Here is a 19,707-nt window from a genome sequence, read left to right on the forward strand (position 1 = left end):
TCACTCTAAATTAATAGCTGAAAAAAATAGTGTGTGTATATACATATATAAGATTATAAATTTTATATATATTTACGACTATCGAATGTAAATAATTTTAGCCGCGGACTAAAAGTGATCTTTGCCATTTGTATATTGGAGTAGAAATAAGTGTAACATTAAGAGAATCTTTAATTTGTCTTAAATTAGTGAAGAATGAAAAACGAGTATAAATAGAAGAGATTAGACACAAATAATTCCTATAGTCAATCGACTCAATCCAAATTTGATTAAATAGAGACGTTTTCGGTGTAGTTAATTGTACTAAATATTTTTCTTTCTTTGTTGCTTCTCACTGTTTTCCCCTATCCTTTTCCATTAGTGTAAAAGCTATTCGTTTTTTTCAAGATACATGCACTTTTCGTTTTTTTTTTTCCCTTGATACTGACATGCACATTTTCTTCAATTTATCATTTTTTAGCAACATTTGTAAGCTTTTTTCTCAATAGGCAACAAAAGTAGGGAAAAAAGGGACGATATAATGACAATCTAAACATCAAATAACACAAAGTAATGGCGGAGTATAAACAAAATAAAATAGTATTGTTAAGAGATTAGAGTTCTGATCACAAACACAAACAATAAAAATTCAAATACAGACCAATGATTGTTTGGAATTTAGGCGTAGTAATTGTTGTCGTTTACATATATACATTTACTCCCTTTAAATAGGCTCAAGAAAGCAAAGTGACATTGCCATTGTGCAAGATATAACTTAGCCTTTATTTGGACTGTAATATTAATATTGTGGAACAAATTTAGGGGTCGTTTGATTGGAATACGATTTATACCGGTATAAGTTATATTGGGATAAGTTACTTCATACCCTTGAAAACAATGTATCTATTTACCTTTAGTTGCTAATATATATAATCATCCCTTCAACCAAAATATATATATATAAAAATTAACCTAGTATCAATTAGGACAAGTACCTTTCAAAGGACAAGGATCTATGTTATTTCTTTAATCTCAACAATCAGAATTTGGATACCCTTGCAAAAAAGATCACTAGTTAAGATGTTTCATATTTGATCACAACTATGTTACCAGCAACTAAGGACTAATAGAACAAATAGCTGTATATAGAAAATGTAAATAAATGAAATAAATATACAAAGCAGCTTAAGTTTACAGTGATATCTATATTAAGAACCTCTTCTATTTCCAGGTTCCAACACCTTCCACCTGGAGTGATCAAAATAATTCACTGCTTTAGCCAAGTGGAAACAATATCCACTGGATGGGACTCCAATATCGACGACTATGTTCTCTTTGGTCAGGGAAAAGCCTCAATTTCTTCAGTCTGAACTTAAAAACAGATTTCACCAGTTCAGAAATCACTTCATCAGTCCAAAAATCCATGTGAGAAGGACATCAAGCCAACTCTTCCGCAAATATGATATCAAAAATGAATTGCACTGCAGAAGAGAAGCAATTAGAATGTAGAAGTATGGATTCAATAACAACATTATATGTGTGGACTTCAGAGAATGCCTTAAAAGCTTCTTTTTTAGCACAGTTGAAGTTCAACACGAGCAAACGAAACCTTACTGCCATAACACCTAATTCCATAAGCAAAACTGCATTGTCAAGAGGCTTCATATGGTTGATCTTACCTTGTACATTTCCGAGGAGCTATAATCTACAGGCATTAGGTAACTTGATGGGATAATTAGCAAGAAGTTTTTTTTTGATGAAGTAAGATAATTTCATTAAATGGCATCAAGAAGATGCATAGCAAAAATATACAACAAAAGTGTGGCTGCACATATACAAAAACTTACATAACTAAGGAGCAGACACAATCCCAAAAAGATTCAAAGCTAGTTACAGGGGCCTGGTTGAACCAAGTAAATAAATTGATTAGACAAGTTGCTTTAAGGGAGTGATTAGGAGTTGAAATCCCATCAAAACATCTACGATTTCTCTCATTCCAGATGCACCAAAAAATAGTAGCAGGCACCATTTGCCAAGTTTTTTTGATGGATTTCCCAACTCTCCATGAGCTCCAGCTCTCGTAAGCATCCTTGATACTGCAAGGCATGACCCAAGCAAGTCTAAAAACTGATAAAAACATGTTCCATATGTCAGCTGCTACTGTGCAATGAAGAAACAAATGTCTCACACTCTCAGACTCCTCCTAGCACATAAAACATCTGTTCACTGTCGGAATGCTTCTTCTACTGAGGTTGTCTTGAGTAAGGCATGCTTCATGCAGGCTTGTCCAGATAAAACCAATTACTTTTATAGGGAGTTTGGTTCTCCATATGAGCTTCCACGGCCATTTGTCAATCAGCTCTTTATTGGAGCATAGATTGTCATATCCTCTTTTGACAGTATAGGTTTTATCTTTGGAATCTCCCCATTCCAGCTTGTCCTTCACCTGAGGATTGACCTTAAAATCTGATAGTTTTGAAAGCAATCTCAGCAAGTCATTTAGTTCCCAGTCTTGGATATCTCTTCTGAACTGCAAGGCCCATGAGTTATATTGTCAATAGTGCTCAATAGTGGAATCCTTGTTGCTAGCCAAAAGAAATAGACTTGGGTGTTCGTCTTTCAGGATCTCTGACCCTAACCATCTATCTCTCCAGAAAGAAATATGAGTTCCATTCCCAAGCTTGAGTGATGACTTGAGTTGAAAGTCACCCCATAACTTTGAAATGTGTTTCCATGGCCCAGAACCATGAGGCAGTCTACTCTGTCTAGTACACCAGTTGTTTGTCACCCCATATTTTGCTTGTATTACAACTTTCCACAGCCCAGGGTTCTCCATGTTGTACCGCCAGTGCCATTTCATTAACAAACTCTTGTTGTGTAAAGTGAGATCTTTTATTCCTAGCCCTCCATGCACTTTGGGGAGAATAACTCTTGGCCATTTAACCAAATGGAATTTGTGAGTTTGACCTTAGCTGGGATTGGAAACAGGGACAAGAAGTAGGTAGGAATGCTATCCAACACACTATTGATGAGTGTAATTCTACCACCCAAAGAAAGATACTGCATTTTCCGGGAAGCTAACTTTTTTTCAAATTTTTCAATTACTCCATTCCAGATACCTAGAGCTTTGTATCTAGCTCCCAGAGGAAGACCCAGATATGTTGTAGGGAAAGAGCCCACCTTACAACACATTACTTCCGCAAGCTCTTCCAAGTTTGGAACTGAATTGACTGGGTAGATGATGCTCTTCAACATGTTCATGTGTAGGCCTGAGATAGCTTCAAAGATCATAAGTGTAAGATTGAGGTATAAGACCTGTGATTTTTCAGCTCCACAAAAAATCAAAGTAACAGAGTTGCCATCTGCACTTCCCACCTTGAAACCATCTAGCCAATGAAGCTGGTTTGCTTTATCTAACATTTTGCTAAGCCCTTCCATAGCAAGGATGAATAAGAAAGGAGACAGAGGATCTCCCTGTCTGACGCCTTTTTGGGGAGAAAAGAATCCAACTGGTCCACCATTGATCAGGATTGAGTACTTCACTGTAGTGATACAAAATCTGATCCATCTAATCCAACATTCACCAAATCCCATCCTTCTTAGTGTATTTATCAGATAGGTCCAATTAAGTTGATCAAATGCCTTTTCTATGTCAAGTTTGAAAAGTAGACCAGGTTGCCCAGACTTCATCTTCCAATCCAATATCTCATTAGCTATAAGAGCTGCATCTGTGATCTGCCTATTTTTTATGAAAGCATTTTGATGACTAGACACCAATTTTCCTATCACCCCTTTTAACCTTTCTGCTAAGAGTTTGGAGGCAATTTTGTAAACACTACCAATCAAACTAATTGACCTGTAATCTCTCAACTCAGTGGCTCCTTTCTTCTTCGGGATTAGTGCTATAATAGTGGCATTGCATGATCTAACTAGGTTGCCATTCTGGTGAAAGTGCTGAAGGGCTCCCATGATATCATACTTGATCACCTCCCATGCTTTCTGATAGAATGCCATAGTGTATCCGTCCGGACCTGGAGCTTTATCAGGTGCACAATTCATAATTACAGCCAAAACCTCTGCCTCTTCAAATGGCCTTTCTAGCCATATTTTCTCTTCCCCATTTAATGTTGCTACATCTTCCAGTCTTGTAGTAGGTCTCCAGCTTTCATTCTCAATGTAGAGCTGTTGATAAAATTCTAAAATCTCACCCCTAATTAGATCTTTATCTTCAGTGATGTCATCCCCAACTTTGAGTTTATCAATACAATTAGTTCTTCTGTTGGAATTGGCCACCTTATGGAAGAATTTGGTGTTTCTGTCCCCTTCTTTGAGCCACAAGCATCGAGATTTTTGTCTCCAAGATACTTCTTCTGCTTTAGCCAGTTGCTGAATTTCCACTTGGAGTTTCATAATATTGGCTTTTTCTTCCTGGGATTGAGCTTTTCCTTCTGTTTGTTGTTGCAAGAGAGAAAGCTCCTCTAATGTTTTTCCCCTTTTCACTGCAATGTTGCCAAATTCTTCTCTATTCCAGATAGTAAGGTCTTTCTTCAGGAGCTTCAATTTTTGCACCAAAATAAAGTCAGGAGTGCCATTGACATCATAACTCTGCTACCATATCTTGATCTTTTCCAGGAAACCTTCTGTATTGAGCCACATGTTTTCAAATTTAAAGTAGGATGGGTTAGAGTCCCAATCCCCACTCTCCAGCATGATAGGGTTGTGATCTGATATAACTTTAGGAAGAGCAATTTGATTAATCTTTCGAAATATATCATTCCACTCAGATGATATAAGGAACCTATCTAATCTTGAGGCTTGGATATTAACCTCCCCTCTAGACCAGGTGAGTAAGCTCCCTATAATGGTAAATCTACTAAGCATAGATCCTGGATGACATCAGAGAATCCCCTCATGGCTCGTGATCTTCTCACACAATTGTGCCTTTCACTTTCAAATCTACAAACGTTGAAATCACCTCCAATCACCCATTGTTCATCCCATAATCCTCTAACATCTCCCAATTCATGCCATAGTTCTTCCCTTTCCCAGTTTGTGTGTGGACCATACACTCCTGTGAAACAAAATCTGAAATTCTCCTGTGTGTTCTCAAGCATACTTGATATGGAGTGAGTTCCCTGTTGGATTTCAATGCAGCTCCACTGTCTTTTGTCCCACATCGTAACTATCCCTCCCTTAGTGCCACTGACTTTGAGTTCTGCCCATTCAACCCATCTGTTGCCCCAAAATTGCCTTGCTAGAATTCCATTCCAATCTTCAATCTTTGTTTCTTGCAAACAAAGAATATTCGGCTTCCAATCTCTTACTAATGATTTGATAATATCCCACTTCCTGTTGTCATTCAACCCATTCACATTCCAACTGAGGATTTTTGTTTTCATCCAGAAAAAGATTGGTATTTCCTCCCCTTGTTCTTCTTTTTTCCTCATCATAATTCACCAAGGATACCAACCTTTTGACTTTTGTTTCTCCTTTCTTTTTTGACTTTCTTTCTCCTTCTTTGGACTTTTGTTTTTTCAATTGAAGTTGTCTCTTTTCCTCCATCCTTAGAACCATCTCTAAGATTTCATGTTCAAACCCTTTGAAATTAACTCTGAATGCCTTGCATGCTTTTCCCATGACTAATTTAGTCCATTTTGATGTCTCAATTATTGTAGGGTTCTGAATTTGATCACCAGAATCATACCAGGGAAGAGAGAGATAATCACCAGTTGATTGTAATGAGAATTCTGAATCTGAGTCAGTAAAAGGAGAAAGAGTAGGACCAGAGATGGATCTTGGCATGCAGAGAGAGAAAGAATTGTGCTTAGCTTCATAGTCCGCTTCAGAATCATGGGTGGAGGTTGTGAGCACGTGATTTTTGCTTCACGAAAACTACTCCAAAAGAAATCGGAATAAAACAAATTTCTCTTGATGTACAATTTTTAGGATTTGCGTGGCAGTTTTTGATAATTATTTGTGTTTTTGTCCGTAAATGTCTACCTTTTTGTAGTTAATGGAAAAATACAAAAATACATGTTGCGTGCATATTTAGGATTTAATTTAAATCCTAAATATCCAAAGGCGGGCTCATTAAGGCCGTTGGATTAAATCAATCTAACGGTTGAGATTCAATATCCTTACCCGTAACCCCCTACCCGACCCATTGCCCGGTTCAGCCCGACCCCAACACTAAACCAAACGGCACCGTCTTATTAAGAACTTTGATCCTATCCGTAGATTTTAATCGATCCAACGGCCGGGATTAAATCCCTCACACCGTATATATTCCTAAAAACCTACCCCAGGCCCCCTCAAAGCCATACCCCCCTTCCCACCTTCGTCTCTGATATTCAGAGACCAGATGAACCCCGCCTGCAACCACCGTCAACCACCCACCGGAAATCGCCTCACGGCGGTTCCGGTGGTCCAAATGACTCCATTTTAACACCCTTAACTCCTCTCAACCTCCCCGTTCCAACTATCATCATAGCTTACCTCGAATCACCCCAGAATTCTTCGAAACGTAAATCGAAGATTAGCCAGAAACCTCACCTTCTCCGATGACCACCAAATCAACGCCAGTTGACCCCTAGACCACCCTCAGACCCAAACCATTACCAATTTCCTTCGAACCAACCTGGAATCCATCGAATCTTAATTTCAATCCAAGAACCCTAGCGCCGCCACAAAATCCCCTGGTGGTGGCACCAAACCCAATCCCCCCAGACTCACACCACACCACCCCCTGACCTCCGCCCAAACCCAAAACACCCTTAGCTTGGTTGGAATCACTTTAGAGCCGTTCGAATCCCAATTAGAACCATAGAACCCTGTAAAACCAAAATTGAGGTTTCGTCCGAGATTAAGAGGAATTTGGGGTTTTAACTGACCTTAGTCAAAGTCCGTTCAACCCCAAAAGTTCGAGTCCAAGTCCGAGTTTGGTCCTGAGTTCGTCTGAATTTTAATTTCAGAGGTAATTTTCCTTTCTTTTTATTTTTTCTTGGATTATTAATATCTGTTATTTCGTTATTTTGAATTGTTTTCGATTTTTGTCGACTATTTTGTTTCTTCTCAAATCAGACCCTTTTATTTGGTTGAGCTCTCTTCTGTTCATCGTTAAGTATATGTTGTAAATTATATAATCAACGTAAGTAGATTCGTCGATTAATTAGTTTCCTTAAGCTTCTTGTTTTCTGTCAAAAAAACAACTCGAATCACCTTGTTGGTTTATTTTTATTCTGTTTGCTTGTTGTTGACTATTATATGTTATAATTTGTATAGTCGATTGCATAAATGTCATCAAAGGTTTGAGGTCGAATGTTGTATGTACTGATCTTTAGGCACTTAGCTTCAGGGCATTGTCAATATGCTGACAATGATCCTGCATTCTTGTATAGGTTTGACTTAGAATTGTGTTAGTTTAATCCCTGCATACATGTGATTATGATTCAGTTTCAGCTTCAATGATTCCGTTGAATTTTGTGTTGTGTTAGTTTGGTTTTGATTTAAATTCAATTCAATTGTTTCAATTAGTCATTCAGTCTTAGTCATTCAGTCATCAGTTGATAGATTTGAAAATATAGAGGTTCAATAACAAGTTACTGAAGTTTTGAATTAGGGCAGTAATAACAGTAGGGTTATAGGGGTATTTTGGGAATGGAAAATAGGCAGAATTGACTAAATTAATGGTCTGTTAGTCAAGCACTAATAAAACAAGAGCTTATACATTAGTTTAATGTTAGTGGAGAACAAGCCCTTATATCATGCCTTAATTTAGGAAATAAAATAAGGAAAAGCATTCCTTAGTGGGATTTTGGTGAAAATGGGCAGATTTTTTGTGATTTTGGTGGGGTAAGTGAAGCTTTTCAATGGAGGGCAGATCTGTTTGGTTATTATATATACCTAGAGTAGGGGGGAGGGAAAAAAAGAGGGGACAGATTATCTGAAAGAGAGAAAAACAGATTTTAGAAGAAAAAGAGCAGACTGAAAAAGAGAGAAAATCTGGACTGAAAAAAAGGAGACTGAAAAAGAAAAAAAAAAGGGATAGAACAAAAGAACTCTAATATTCAGAAAAATCAAAACTTTTCACATTAAGAGCTAGAGTCTGAGTGTTAAGGCTGAACTTTTTCATTAAGAGTTCAGGTTGTTTTTGAGTGTTTGATAAATCAGGAACTGTTGTTCCCTTGCATATGTCTGTGTTTCATTTTGACTGTTGGATTTCAGTTTAGTATTTTTCTAGGTTTCTGTTTGGTGGAAGACTGATTGTATTGAGTTGCTGGGGGTTATTTTCTTATTTTCGATCTACTCCTGGGATTCCTACTATTGTTATTGTTGACTATTGGTCTACTGGTGGTTGTTGTACTGCTGTGCTACTGTGTATGCTATTGCTGTTGTTCTACACTGATCTTCCTCTTCTTCTCTTTGCTTTCCAAATACCAGGTACACAAATTTGATACACTGGTTCTCGTAGGCTGAAATTTGAAGCATGAAATACAAAGAAATGAAGAATTGAAGTTTTAAATTCATTATAATTGTCTATTTGTTTGTATGTACATTAGAACTGTTTTCTTTTGTTCGTAAACTGCAAATTTGTAAATTATTAGTTGTTTAAAAAATACATGGTATTTAGAATTTCTTTTCGTTGTAAGTATATTGAATGGTTGGATTTGAACAAGTTTAAGTAATCATAGTTGGAGATGGTATCTGAAAAGGTAGATTAGTCTTAAATATGAAGATAAGGCATGGGTTTGAACTAATTTTTTGTGAATTAGGCTTTTAGGCAGTTTATTTGTTGAAAAGGGGTTTGGTTGGTCTAGTTCTGCCAAATCTTAAAAAAAAAAAAAAATGGTTAGTAATTCCATAGAATCTGTAGACACACTACATTTTAAGTTAAGATCGTGGTACTAATCACTGAAGTCATTAATCCAATAGACACAATTTGGGTTCAAACGAGTTGAGTTAATGATTAAGTCTAGTAAACCTTAGCAAGCATCAGTAATCAAGGTTGATTGTTGATTTTAGTCATTTGTAAAAGTTTTATTTCAATGGTTCAACTCATCTAACAATGTGAATTAGATTAGTTATAGGATAATTGGTTTCCTTTTGATAATACTTGTCAATTCCATATTTTATTTGTGATTTCAATTTTAGTAATATTCTTTCTCACTAACATTTGTCTCAAGCTAATAACTACTAAGTGATAACCTTTTCAAGTATGTAATTAATTAGGATTATATTCTTTCATTTTAGAGACGGACGGAAATAGAAAAACATAGTTACTACAGGATGATTCCTTTAAAATAAAAATGAGACGAGCCTTGCTCAAGAAAACACAAAATGTGAGGCCCTCAATAATTGGTTATCGAAATACTTAAAAATTCGGGACAGGCCGTTTAGCAAATTTCGCGGTCTTCCCAAAAGATAATGACGCATTAGACACTTTAGACGCGATTCTAATAAAATTACCTTCTTAAATTCGGGTGCGCATTTCATGCGACCCAAATCTGAATCCCAAAACATTGAATAAAAATGTGTTCCGGATTGCGGGTGCATTTCATGTGACGTAATCCAAAGACATGTTTTAAACGATGTTCACATTCTTTTTTTTTTTAAAAAAAATCTAATAATAAAAGCGGTAAAGAGTTAAAATTGCACATGAGCGCATAATGGTATAAAATCAGATAAACAAGCCAAATATGATAGTTGAGCGACCGTGCTAGAACCACGGAACTCGGGAATGCCTAACATCTTCTCCCGAGTTAACAGAATTCCTTATCCGGATTTCTGGTTTGCGGACTGTAATATGGAGTCATTCTTTAACTCAATTCGGGATTAAATTGGTGACTTGGGACACCATAAATCTCCCAAGTGGCGACACCCTAAATCTCCCAAGTGGATGCTTATTTTAGTTTCTCTGATATCGCCGGCATCCCCTAAATTGATGGCTTCTGTGTCATTTAGCTCGGAATCAGATTGATCTTTTCGACTAGGTTGAAGATCCGTTGTGCATGCCATGTCATTAGAACCAGTATGAAAAGAACTGTTCAGAAAAAGAAACGAAAGAAACAAAATTAAATAATAGAAAAATAAAGAAGAAACTTTTCGTTTTATTTATGGGATAACAAGGCTTCACACTGTATTCGATATAATAAAAAGAAATCTGGATTATAGCCCTGGAATAATCCAGAAAACAGAAAAGGAAAATCAGAATCAACTACCAAGACTCCCTCCAAGTAGGAAGAGGAGTAGTCATCCAATTGTTGACCTTGACTTTGGGACCCACAAACTGTATGTCTGCCTTACTAGTGCCCTCTCCAGCTTCTATCATGTTGACGTCGGCAAACACTCTTCCAAAGCATTCATTCAAATCTCCGTTTGGCCCCATCAGAGGTCCAAGAACTTCCGGGACTGGCAACTTTCTGCATCCTGCTTTGACAAATGATCTGGACAGGCGTGAGACTGGTTTAGGAAGGACCCAAACTCTTTTCTTCAATTTGCGGGCTCGCTTCACATCCGCTGCGGTAGGCTTGAATCCTAATCCAAAAGTTTCCAGGTTCTTGGGCAAAGAAACTGGCTGGATCATTCCCTGCAAATCAACCCCCAGACCTTTCCTTGGTACAAACCCATTATTCAACATTTCTGTTACTATCATGAAGGCTGCAGCTGTGATTCTGGGAAGTGGAAGGCCCTCGCCCTCAGGAATTTTGTCTACCGAGACTGCATCAAAAACCTGATAAACCCACGGGCCCTTATCATCGTCGGTTTCTATGAAGGGCACAATAGCATCACTGATGGCGTGTGTGCCATCATCCCCGTGTATCACAATCTGTTGTGTATCCCATTCAAATTTGACCACTTGATGCAGTGTAGAAGGCACTGCCTTAGCTGCATGGATCCATGGTCGCCCCAACAAAAGATTGTACGACACTGCCACATCTATTACTTGAAATTCCATGGTGAACTCGACTGGGCCAATGGTTAGTTCCAGTACGACATCACCGACTGTGTTAATGCCGCCCCCATCAAAACCTCGGACACAGACACTGTTCTGGTGGATCCTGTCATCAGCAACCTTTAGCTTGTTGAGAGTGGCCAAAAGACAGATATTAGCACTTGACCCGTTATCAATTAATGCTCGAGTGACCACCGATTCTTCGCATTTTACCGTCAGATAGAGTGCTTTGTTGTGCTCAGTACCCTCTACCGGTAACTCATCATCAGAGAATGTCACTCGGTTTACTTCAAAGATCTTGTGCGCTACCTTCTCCAAATGGTTCACTGAGAGTTTGTCCGGGACATAGGCCTCGTTCAGAATCTTCATTAAGGCCTGACAGTGAAGGTTTGAATGTATTAACAAGGATAGCAACGAAATCTGGGCTGGGGTCTTTCTCAATTGCTCTATAATTGAGTAATCCTGCGCCTTCATCTTCTTCAAAAATTCCTCTGCTTCCTCCTCTGTTACAGGTTTCTTTATTGTTTCAGGATTGACCCTTCTCAACTCTGCGGGAGCACAACACCTTCCCGATCGAGTTAACCCTTGTGCCTCGCATACGTCTTCTACAACCTCCTTCCCCTTATGCGTCTCCGTCACTTGACTGTAGCTCCACGGCACAGCCTTCTCACTTGTTATTGGCAACTGTATGACCGGCTTGATAACAACTGGTCCCACATGGACCCCTTTTACTACCAACCTTGGTTTGTTTGCTACTCCCTGCAGCACTGCTCTGACTGACTCAGGCCTTTTCGCAGTAATAGATGGCCCTTTCCCTGCTATCACAAAGGGCTTGTCATATACCTTTCTCGACTGTACCACTGCCTTTCCACTGGTCGAATCTTCATTAGTACTGGCGCGAATCATCATTACCGTTTGTGAGGGTGTTTTTGGTTTCCCTCCCTCGTGCACTAATTCGATCATGTGGGCTTCATGGTGCACCGGTAACGGATTTTCATTGATGTTGGGGGCCCCTGGTGCCTGAACCTCGATCCTATTTGTGTCAATAAGATCTTGTATGGCAGTCTTCAACTTCCAACATTTCTCAGTATCATGCCCGGGAGCACCCGAAAAATATTCGCAGCTTACAGAATGGTCCAGATTTCTGGGAAGGGGATTTGGCAATTTGGTTTCAACAGGACTTAGTAGGCCTATCTGCTTCAACTTGTGAAACAGAGTAGTATAGGTTTCTCCTAACGGAGTAAATGTCCTAGGCTTCTGCATCCTTTCGTTTCTGAAAGCCTGATTTCCGCGGAAGCATGGCCCTGAAGGATTCCTGTAGGCCCTCGGTGGCGGATATGTGTTTTGGGGAGGTAGATATGTATGTTGGGGAGCAGGTACACGCCATTGCGGACGAGCCGGAGGCTGGGTGTAAGTTTGGGCGTGATGTATGGAAAAATGTTGTTCTTGTGGTGGGTACTAGGGTTGTGGAGGGTTGTATGGATTGTGTGGGTAGTTTAGATGATGGGGTTTGGGTTGGTAATGAGGGGAAGGGCCTTTAGATCTGGACCAATTGCCCGCCTCTATTGTCGTGACCTCCTCTCTCCTTTTCATTCCGAGCGCACCTCCCGTGCCGCTCTGAATGGCCTGAGTTGTTGCCTTAATTGCCGAGTAACTCAGGATCTTATTGGACTTAAGTCCCTCTTCTATCATACTTCCCATTTTCACCACTTCATTGAAGGATTTGCCAACTGACGTCACCAAGTGACCGAAGTAAGTCGGCTCTAGAGTTTGTAGAAAATAATCTACCATTTCTCCTTCTCTCATTGGAGGATCAACTCTGGCTGCCTGCTCTCTCCATCGGAACCCGAATTCCCTGAAGCTTTCTCCGGATTTCTTCTCAAGCTTTAGCAATGTGAGACGGTCTGGGACTATCTCAAGGTTGTATTGGAAGTGTCCTGCGAAAGCCTGTGCCAAGTCATCCCAGATGTACCACCTGCTCGGATCTTGTCTTGTATACCACTCCAGTGCCGACCCGCTCAAACTCTGGCCAAAGTAAGCTATCAGCAGCTCATCTTTTCCCTCCGCTCCCCTCATTTTGCTACAAAAGCCCCGTAGATGTGCCATAGGATCGCCATGCCCTTCGTACAAATCGAACTTGGGCATTTTGAACCCTGCTGGTAATTGAACGTCAGGGAAAGGGCATAGATCCTTGTAGGCTACGCTGACCTGGTTGCCTAACCCGTGTATGTTCCTGAAGGACTGCTCCAGGCTTTTAAATTTCCGCATCACCTCGTCCTGCTCTGGGCTCTTAGCCGGCTTTTCAATCTCCGCCGGGACCTCAAAGTGGGGATTATAGGTATGTGGCTCGGGTGCTTTGAATGTGAGTTCAGGGGGGTAATATTGTGTGTCGTGAGCCTGAAATAGTGGCTCACTGGATGATCTGTGCAATGGGGCTGGGGGAGGTGCCACAAAGACGGGAACATTGGGTGGAGGAGGGTTTTGAGTGGGTGGTGGAGCTTGGGGATCATAAGCTTCTCTTCCCTGATAATAGTGATGGCTTGGGAAACTTGTTGAAGGACCGGGAAAGGGGTATTCTGACGTGTGTCCTGGTTGGAGAGTAGGAGTAACAGGTAGTTCCTGCCCCTTTTGGGCTCTAGCCAAGGCTATCTGCATTTCATTCATTTCCAGCCTCATTTTTTCCATCGCCTCCTTCAGCATCTGATGTGCCGTCTTTTCCGACTCAACACTGTTGTCTGATCCAGTCATGCTTTCTGGTATAGGACCTTTCGATCTTGTTTGATAATGGTACGGTGCCAGTACGCTCTAACAACTAACTGATATTGATTGGAAAAACAACAAACTTGTCAGTGTTAGAGTCTTAACAGATATTGTAATTGCACGTTGGGGGATGCAATGCTCTTAGGCAGTTAATCATTTCTAACATGCTTTTGCTCTGACCGCATGCATCATCCCGGCTTATTTTGTTCTGACAGATATATATATATATATAATATATATATATATATATATATATATATATATTATTTTTTCTTCTTTTTTTTCATACTACGGTCGAATCCTATAGAGATTGCCTACGTATCGTGACCCCGCACGAATCAGACCAAGCGTAGTTCGTGTCATAAAAATAAAGACTCAATTTTAACTTTTATTATTACAAATATGCTATTACAAGCCATCATTAAAAAAAAATAAAAAATACAGACTCCATACTTTTCTCTATTTAAGAACGTTTGAAGAGAACATAAGAGTAGACAACAGACTCAAACAAATGCAAGATTGAGCTAGGGATACATTAAAGCTTTGAATTTTGGTGCCCGCGAGGCATCGTTCGGCCTTTCCGCGGGCTTTGGTGCCAGTCCTCTTTGCAAGCTTTTTAGTTCCTCCATGATCTGGTGGACATAACCCATGACTGAGGCAAAAAGGATATCACGGGGCATCTCTTCACATGTTAGGTACTTCGTGGTGATATAGCGCCCTATCTCATTGATCCTACCCCTCTCTATGCACAGTTATTCTATCCGTTGATTCTTTAGTCCAAATATTCAAGTATTGTCAATGAGCTGATCTTGGAACCTCTCCATTTGTTCTTCCATCCGGGCTATCGACTCATAGCAGCGTTCTCTATCTGTTCTAGCATCCCGGGTTTGTTTAAGGACCCGATTATTGAGAATGGAGTTTATTTCTCTCAATGTAGCGACACTCATTTCGCAGTCCCTTTTTTGCTTGCCATAGGTGCTCTCTCCGCTCTGCTGTAACTTTTGCCCACCTGACCCGCATTCTTGCTATACAAGCCTCGGATCTCTCCAAATCCTCTTGGCTTTTGTTGACCTGACTCCTCAACTCTGCTATCAACATTTCATTGGACCGACTTTTCTGTTGGTCACCGACATTCTTTCTGACTTGGCGATTTCGGGCTCTCAAGGCCTTGTTCTCTTGAATCAACTTGCTTTTCTCTCCTGTATCAGCATCAATTTGCAAGCTGCTTTGGTATTTTAGCCCCTCAATTTGTTGTTTTAACTTGCCAATCTCGACCCGATATTCCTTCTCTTTTGCTAGCCAACCCCATTGTGCTCGCGATGATTCTACAAAGTCTTGGACGTGAGCTCTCTTAGTCGGTCTCTGGTGCTCAAGCTCTCTTCTGTACCATGTGAGGTATTTTGGCGATACTTCGCCTTTGGCCCGGTCTTGTACACGAGTATCTACTTTCAGGGTTTGACATTCATTCCAGATTCTCCGAACGACTGCTTCAGGGAACTGCCCACCAGGCCCGATTTCGATTACCTGGCCACTGAGATCCTCTTCCTTTGGGACTATTTGGTATCGCCCCAACTGTCTCAACACTCTGTATGGTGCGTAAGGCTGGATACTTTGGAGGCCCATCAACAACAAATGAGATTCGGTGGCTGACATGTGTACGACTTCATCTATGGGTAGCCACCCAAATGCCCATTTTATCTGGTTTGCCGAGACTGAACGCAACAAAGTGACCCATTCGGCGACCCCTTCTGGCAGGCTAAACCCATTGACCCTTGTGGAAAACTCTTCTATACAAGTCTTTTGTGACGACTCATATTTCAGGAACTGAGGGCGATGACATAGGTGTTCTATCATCCACATTTGCAGTAGTACATTGCAACCCTCAAAGAAACCTCCTCCGGTTTTGCAAACAGTGAGAGCGCGGAAGATGTCTGCTATAATCATTGGCGCCAGAGTGCTGTTGTTTTGCTTGAGCAAAGTGCTGACGACCCCAGCGACTTGTATGTTAATTTTTTAGGGAATACCAGAAGGCCCAGAAAGGCTACCATGAAAGCAATACACCTATGTCCTTCCCATTTCAGCTGGTTTTCCCCGCTGCAGATCTTTCCCTCGGGATTGTTGAACCCTCCAAAATGACCGTATCTGTCGTACAAGAATGCAAAACTACAAAAACCTTCAGATAATTCTGGGTTGTGTATAACTCTGCGGATCTTCACGGTGTCTAAAAATTTGTGTATGGTCACGATCCTTGGTGCGATAAGATACTGCTCTCTCATAGGGACTTTGGGACTCCCGATGTACCCTGCCAGCTCTTCCAGTGTCGGTGTGAGCTCAAAGTCTGAGAAATGAAATACATTGTGTGCTGGGTCCCAGAATGAGATTAGCGCCCTTATAATGTCCCCTCTTGGAACAATGTCTAGTAACCCAACTAAGTTTCCTAAGTACATCTTGACTGTATCTCGCCCTGATTCTTCTAAGTCGTTCCACCACATGCGTAAGCCTAAAAGGATCCCATTTACAATGGCCTCAAATGAATTCCTACTCGTGCTCATTCTGCACATTTATTAAGGGATTTAGACAAAAGCAAAAATCTTTATTTGACTCATAAACTAATTTTCCTATTTTTTCCTAATGATGGCTTGTAATAGCATATTTGTAATAATAAAAGTTAAAATTGAGTCTTTATTTTTATTGCACGAACTACGCTTGGTCTGATTCGTGCGGGGTCACGATACGTAGGCAATCTCTATAGGATTCGACCGTAGTATGAAAAAATATATATATATATATATATATATATATATATATATATATATATCTGTCAGAACAAAATAAGCCGGGATGATGCATGCGGTCAGAGCAAAAGCATGTTAGAAATGATTAACTGCCTAAGAGCATTGCATCCCCCCAACGTGCAATTACAATATCTGTTAAGACTCTAACACTGACAAGTTTGTTGTTTTTCCAATAAATATCAGTTAGTTGTTAGAGCGTACTGGCACCGTACCATTATCAAACAAGATCGAAAGGTCCTATACCAGAAAGCATGACTGGATCAGACAACAGTGTTGAGTCGGAAAAGACGGCACATCAGATGCTGAAGGAGGCGATGGAAAAAATGAGGCTGGAAATGAATGAAATGCAGATAGCCTTGGCTAGAGCCCAAAAGGGGCAGGAACTACCTGTTACTCCTACTCTCCAACCAAGACACACGTCAGAATACCCCTCTCCCGGTCCTTCAACAAGTTTCCCAAGCCATCACTATTATCAGGGAAGAGAGGCTTATGATCCCCAAGCTCCACCACTCACTCAAAACCCTCCTCCACCAAATGTTCCCGTCTTTGTGGCACCTCCCCCAGCCCCATTGCACAGATCATCCAGTGAGCCACTATTTCAGGCTCACGACACACAATATTACCCCCCTAAACTCGCATTCAAAGCACCCGAGCCACATACCTATAATCCCCACTTTGAGGTCCCGGCGAAGATTGAAAAGCCGGCTAAGAGCCCAGAGCAGGACGAGGTGATGCGGAAATTTAAAAGCCTGGAGCAGTCCTTCAGGAACATACACGGGTTAGGCAACCAGGTCAGCGTAGCCTACAAGGATCTATGCCATTTCCCTGACGTTCAATTACCAGCAGGGTTCAAAATGCCCAAGTTCGATTTGTACGAAGGGCATGGCGATCCTATGGCACATCTACGGGGCTTTTGTAGCAAAATGAGGGGAGCGGAGGGAAAAGATGAGCTGCTGATAGCTTACTTTGGCCAGAGTTTGAGCGGGTCGGCACTGGAGTGGTATACAAGACAAGATCCGAGCAGGTGGTACACCTGGGATGACTTGGCACAGGCTTTCGCAGGACACTTCCAATACAACCTTGAGATAGTCCCAGACCGTCTCACATTGCTAAAGCTTGAGAAGAAATCCGGAGAAAGCTTCAGGGAATTCGGGTTCCGATGGAGAGAGCAGGCAGCCAGAGTTGATCCTCCAATGAGAGAAGGAGAAATGGTAGATTATTTTCTACAAACTCTAGAGCCGACTTACTTCGGTCACTTGGTGACGTCAGTTGGCAAATCCTTCAATGAAGTGGTGAAAATGGGAAGTATGATAGAAGAGGGACTTAAGTCCAATAAGATCCTGAGTTACTCGGCAATTAAGGCAACAACTCAGGCCATTCAGAGCGGCACGGGAGGTGCGCTCGGAATGAAAAGGAGAGAGGAGGTCACGACAATAGAGGCGGGCAATTGGTCCAGATCTAAAGGCCCTTCCCCTCATTACCAACCCAAACCCCATCATCTAAACTACCCACACAATCCATACAACCCTCCACAACCCTAGTACCCACCACAAGAACAACATTTTTCCATACATCACGCCCAAACTTACACCCAGCCTCCGGCTCGTCCGCAATGGCGTGTACCTGCTCCCCAACATACATATCTACCTCCCCAAAACACATATCCGCCACCGAGGGCCTACAGGAATCCTTCAGGGCCATGCTTCCGCGGAAATCAGGCTTTCAGTTTCTGAAAGGATGCAGAAGCCAAGGACATTTACTCCGTTGGGAGAAACCTATACTACTCTGTTTCACAAGTTGAAGCAGATAGGCCTACTAAGTCCTGTTGAAACCAAATTGCCAAATCCCCTTCCCAGAAATCTGGACCATTCTGTAAGCTGCGAATATTTTTCGGGTGCTCCCGGGCATGATACTGAGAAATGTTGGAAGTTGAAGACTGCCATACAAGATCTTATTGACACAAATAGGATCGAGGTTCAGGCACCAGGGGCCCCCAACATCAATGAAAATCCGTTACCGGTGCACCATGAAGCCCACATGATCGAATTAGTGCACGAGGGAGGGAAACCAAAAACACCCTCACAAACGGTAATGATGATTCGCGCCAGTACTAATGAAGATTCGACCAGTGGAAAGGCAGTGGTACAGTCGGGAAAGGTATATGACAAGCCCTTTGTGATAGCAGGGAAAGGGCCATCTATTACTGCGAAAAGGCCTGAGTCAGTCAGAGCAGTGCTGCAGGGAGTAGCAAACAAACCAAGGTTGGTAGTAAAAAGGGTCCATGTGGGACCAGTTGTTATCAAGCCGGTCATACAGTTGCCAATAACAAGTGAGAAGGCTGTGCCGTGGAGCTACAGTCAAGTGACGGAGACGCATAAGGGGAAGGAGGTTGTAGAAGACGTATGCGAGGCACAAGGGTTAACTCGATCGGGAAGGTGTTGTGCTCCCGCAGAGTTGAGAAGGGTCAATCCTGAAACAATAAAGAAACCTGTAACAGAGGAGGAAGCAGAGGAATTTTTGAAGAAGATGAAGGCGCAGGATTACTCAATTATAGAGCAATTGAGAAAGACCCCAGCCCAGATTTCGTTGTTATCCTTGTTAATACATTCAAACGATCACTGTCAGGCCTTAATGAAGATTCTGAACGAGGCCTATGTCCCGGACAAACTCTCAGTGAACCATTTGGAGAAGGTAGCGCACAAGATCTTTGAAGTAAACCGAGTGACATTCTCTGATGATGAGTTACCGGTAGAGGGTACTGAGCACAACAAAGCACTCTATCTGACGGTAAAATGCGAAGAATCGGTGGTCACTCGAGCATTAATTGATAACGGGTCAAGTGCTAATATCTGTCTTTTGGCCACTCTCAACAAGCTAAAGGTTGCTGATGACAGGATCCACCAGAACAGTGTCTGTGTCCGAGGTTTTGATGGGGGTGGCATTAGCACAGTAGGTGATATCGTACTGGAACGAACCATTGGCCCAGTCGAGTTCACCATGGAATTTCAAGTAATAGATGTGGCAGTGTCGTACAATCTTTTGTTGGGCGACCATGGATCCATGCAGCTAAGGCAGTGCCTTCTACACTGCATCAAGTGGTCAAATTTGAATGGGATACACAACAGATTGTGATACACGGGGATGATGGCACACACGCCATCAGTGATGCTATTGTGCCCTTCATAGAAACCAACGATGATAAGGGCCCGTGGGTTTATCAGG

At 41.3% G+C, this 19,707-nt stretch overlaps 1 protein-coding gene across 2 annotated transcripts in view; it reads right to left on the reverse strand.

The window, feature by feature from the left end:
* Positions 1–1,024: 1,024 nt before the first annotated feature.
* LOC107818290 (uncharacterized protein At5g43822) overlaps positions 1,025–19,707 on the reverse strand; it is a 37,313-nt gene continuing 18,630 nt past the window's right edge. For both annotated transcript variants that reach the window (XR_012697148.1, XM_075226017.1), the window contains one exon: positions 1,025–1,460. Coding sequence is in view for 1 of the 2 variants with exons in the window: in XM_075226017.1 (XP_075082118.1) it covers positions 1,417–1,460 (44 nt within the window). In the remaining variant the exon portion in view is untranslated. The remainder of the gene's footprint in view (positions 1,461–19,707) is intronic.

The sequence above is a fragment of the Nicotiana tabacum genome, chromosome 12 (assembly GCF_000715075.1).
Source record: "Nicotiana tabacum cultivar K326 chromosome 12, ASM71507v2, whole genome shotgun sequence".
Lineage (NCBI taxonomy): Eukaryota > Viridiplantae > Streptophyta > Magnoliopsida > Solanales > Solanaceae > Nicotiana > Nicotiana tabacum.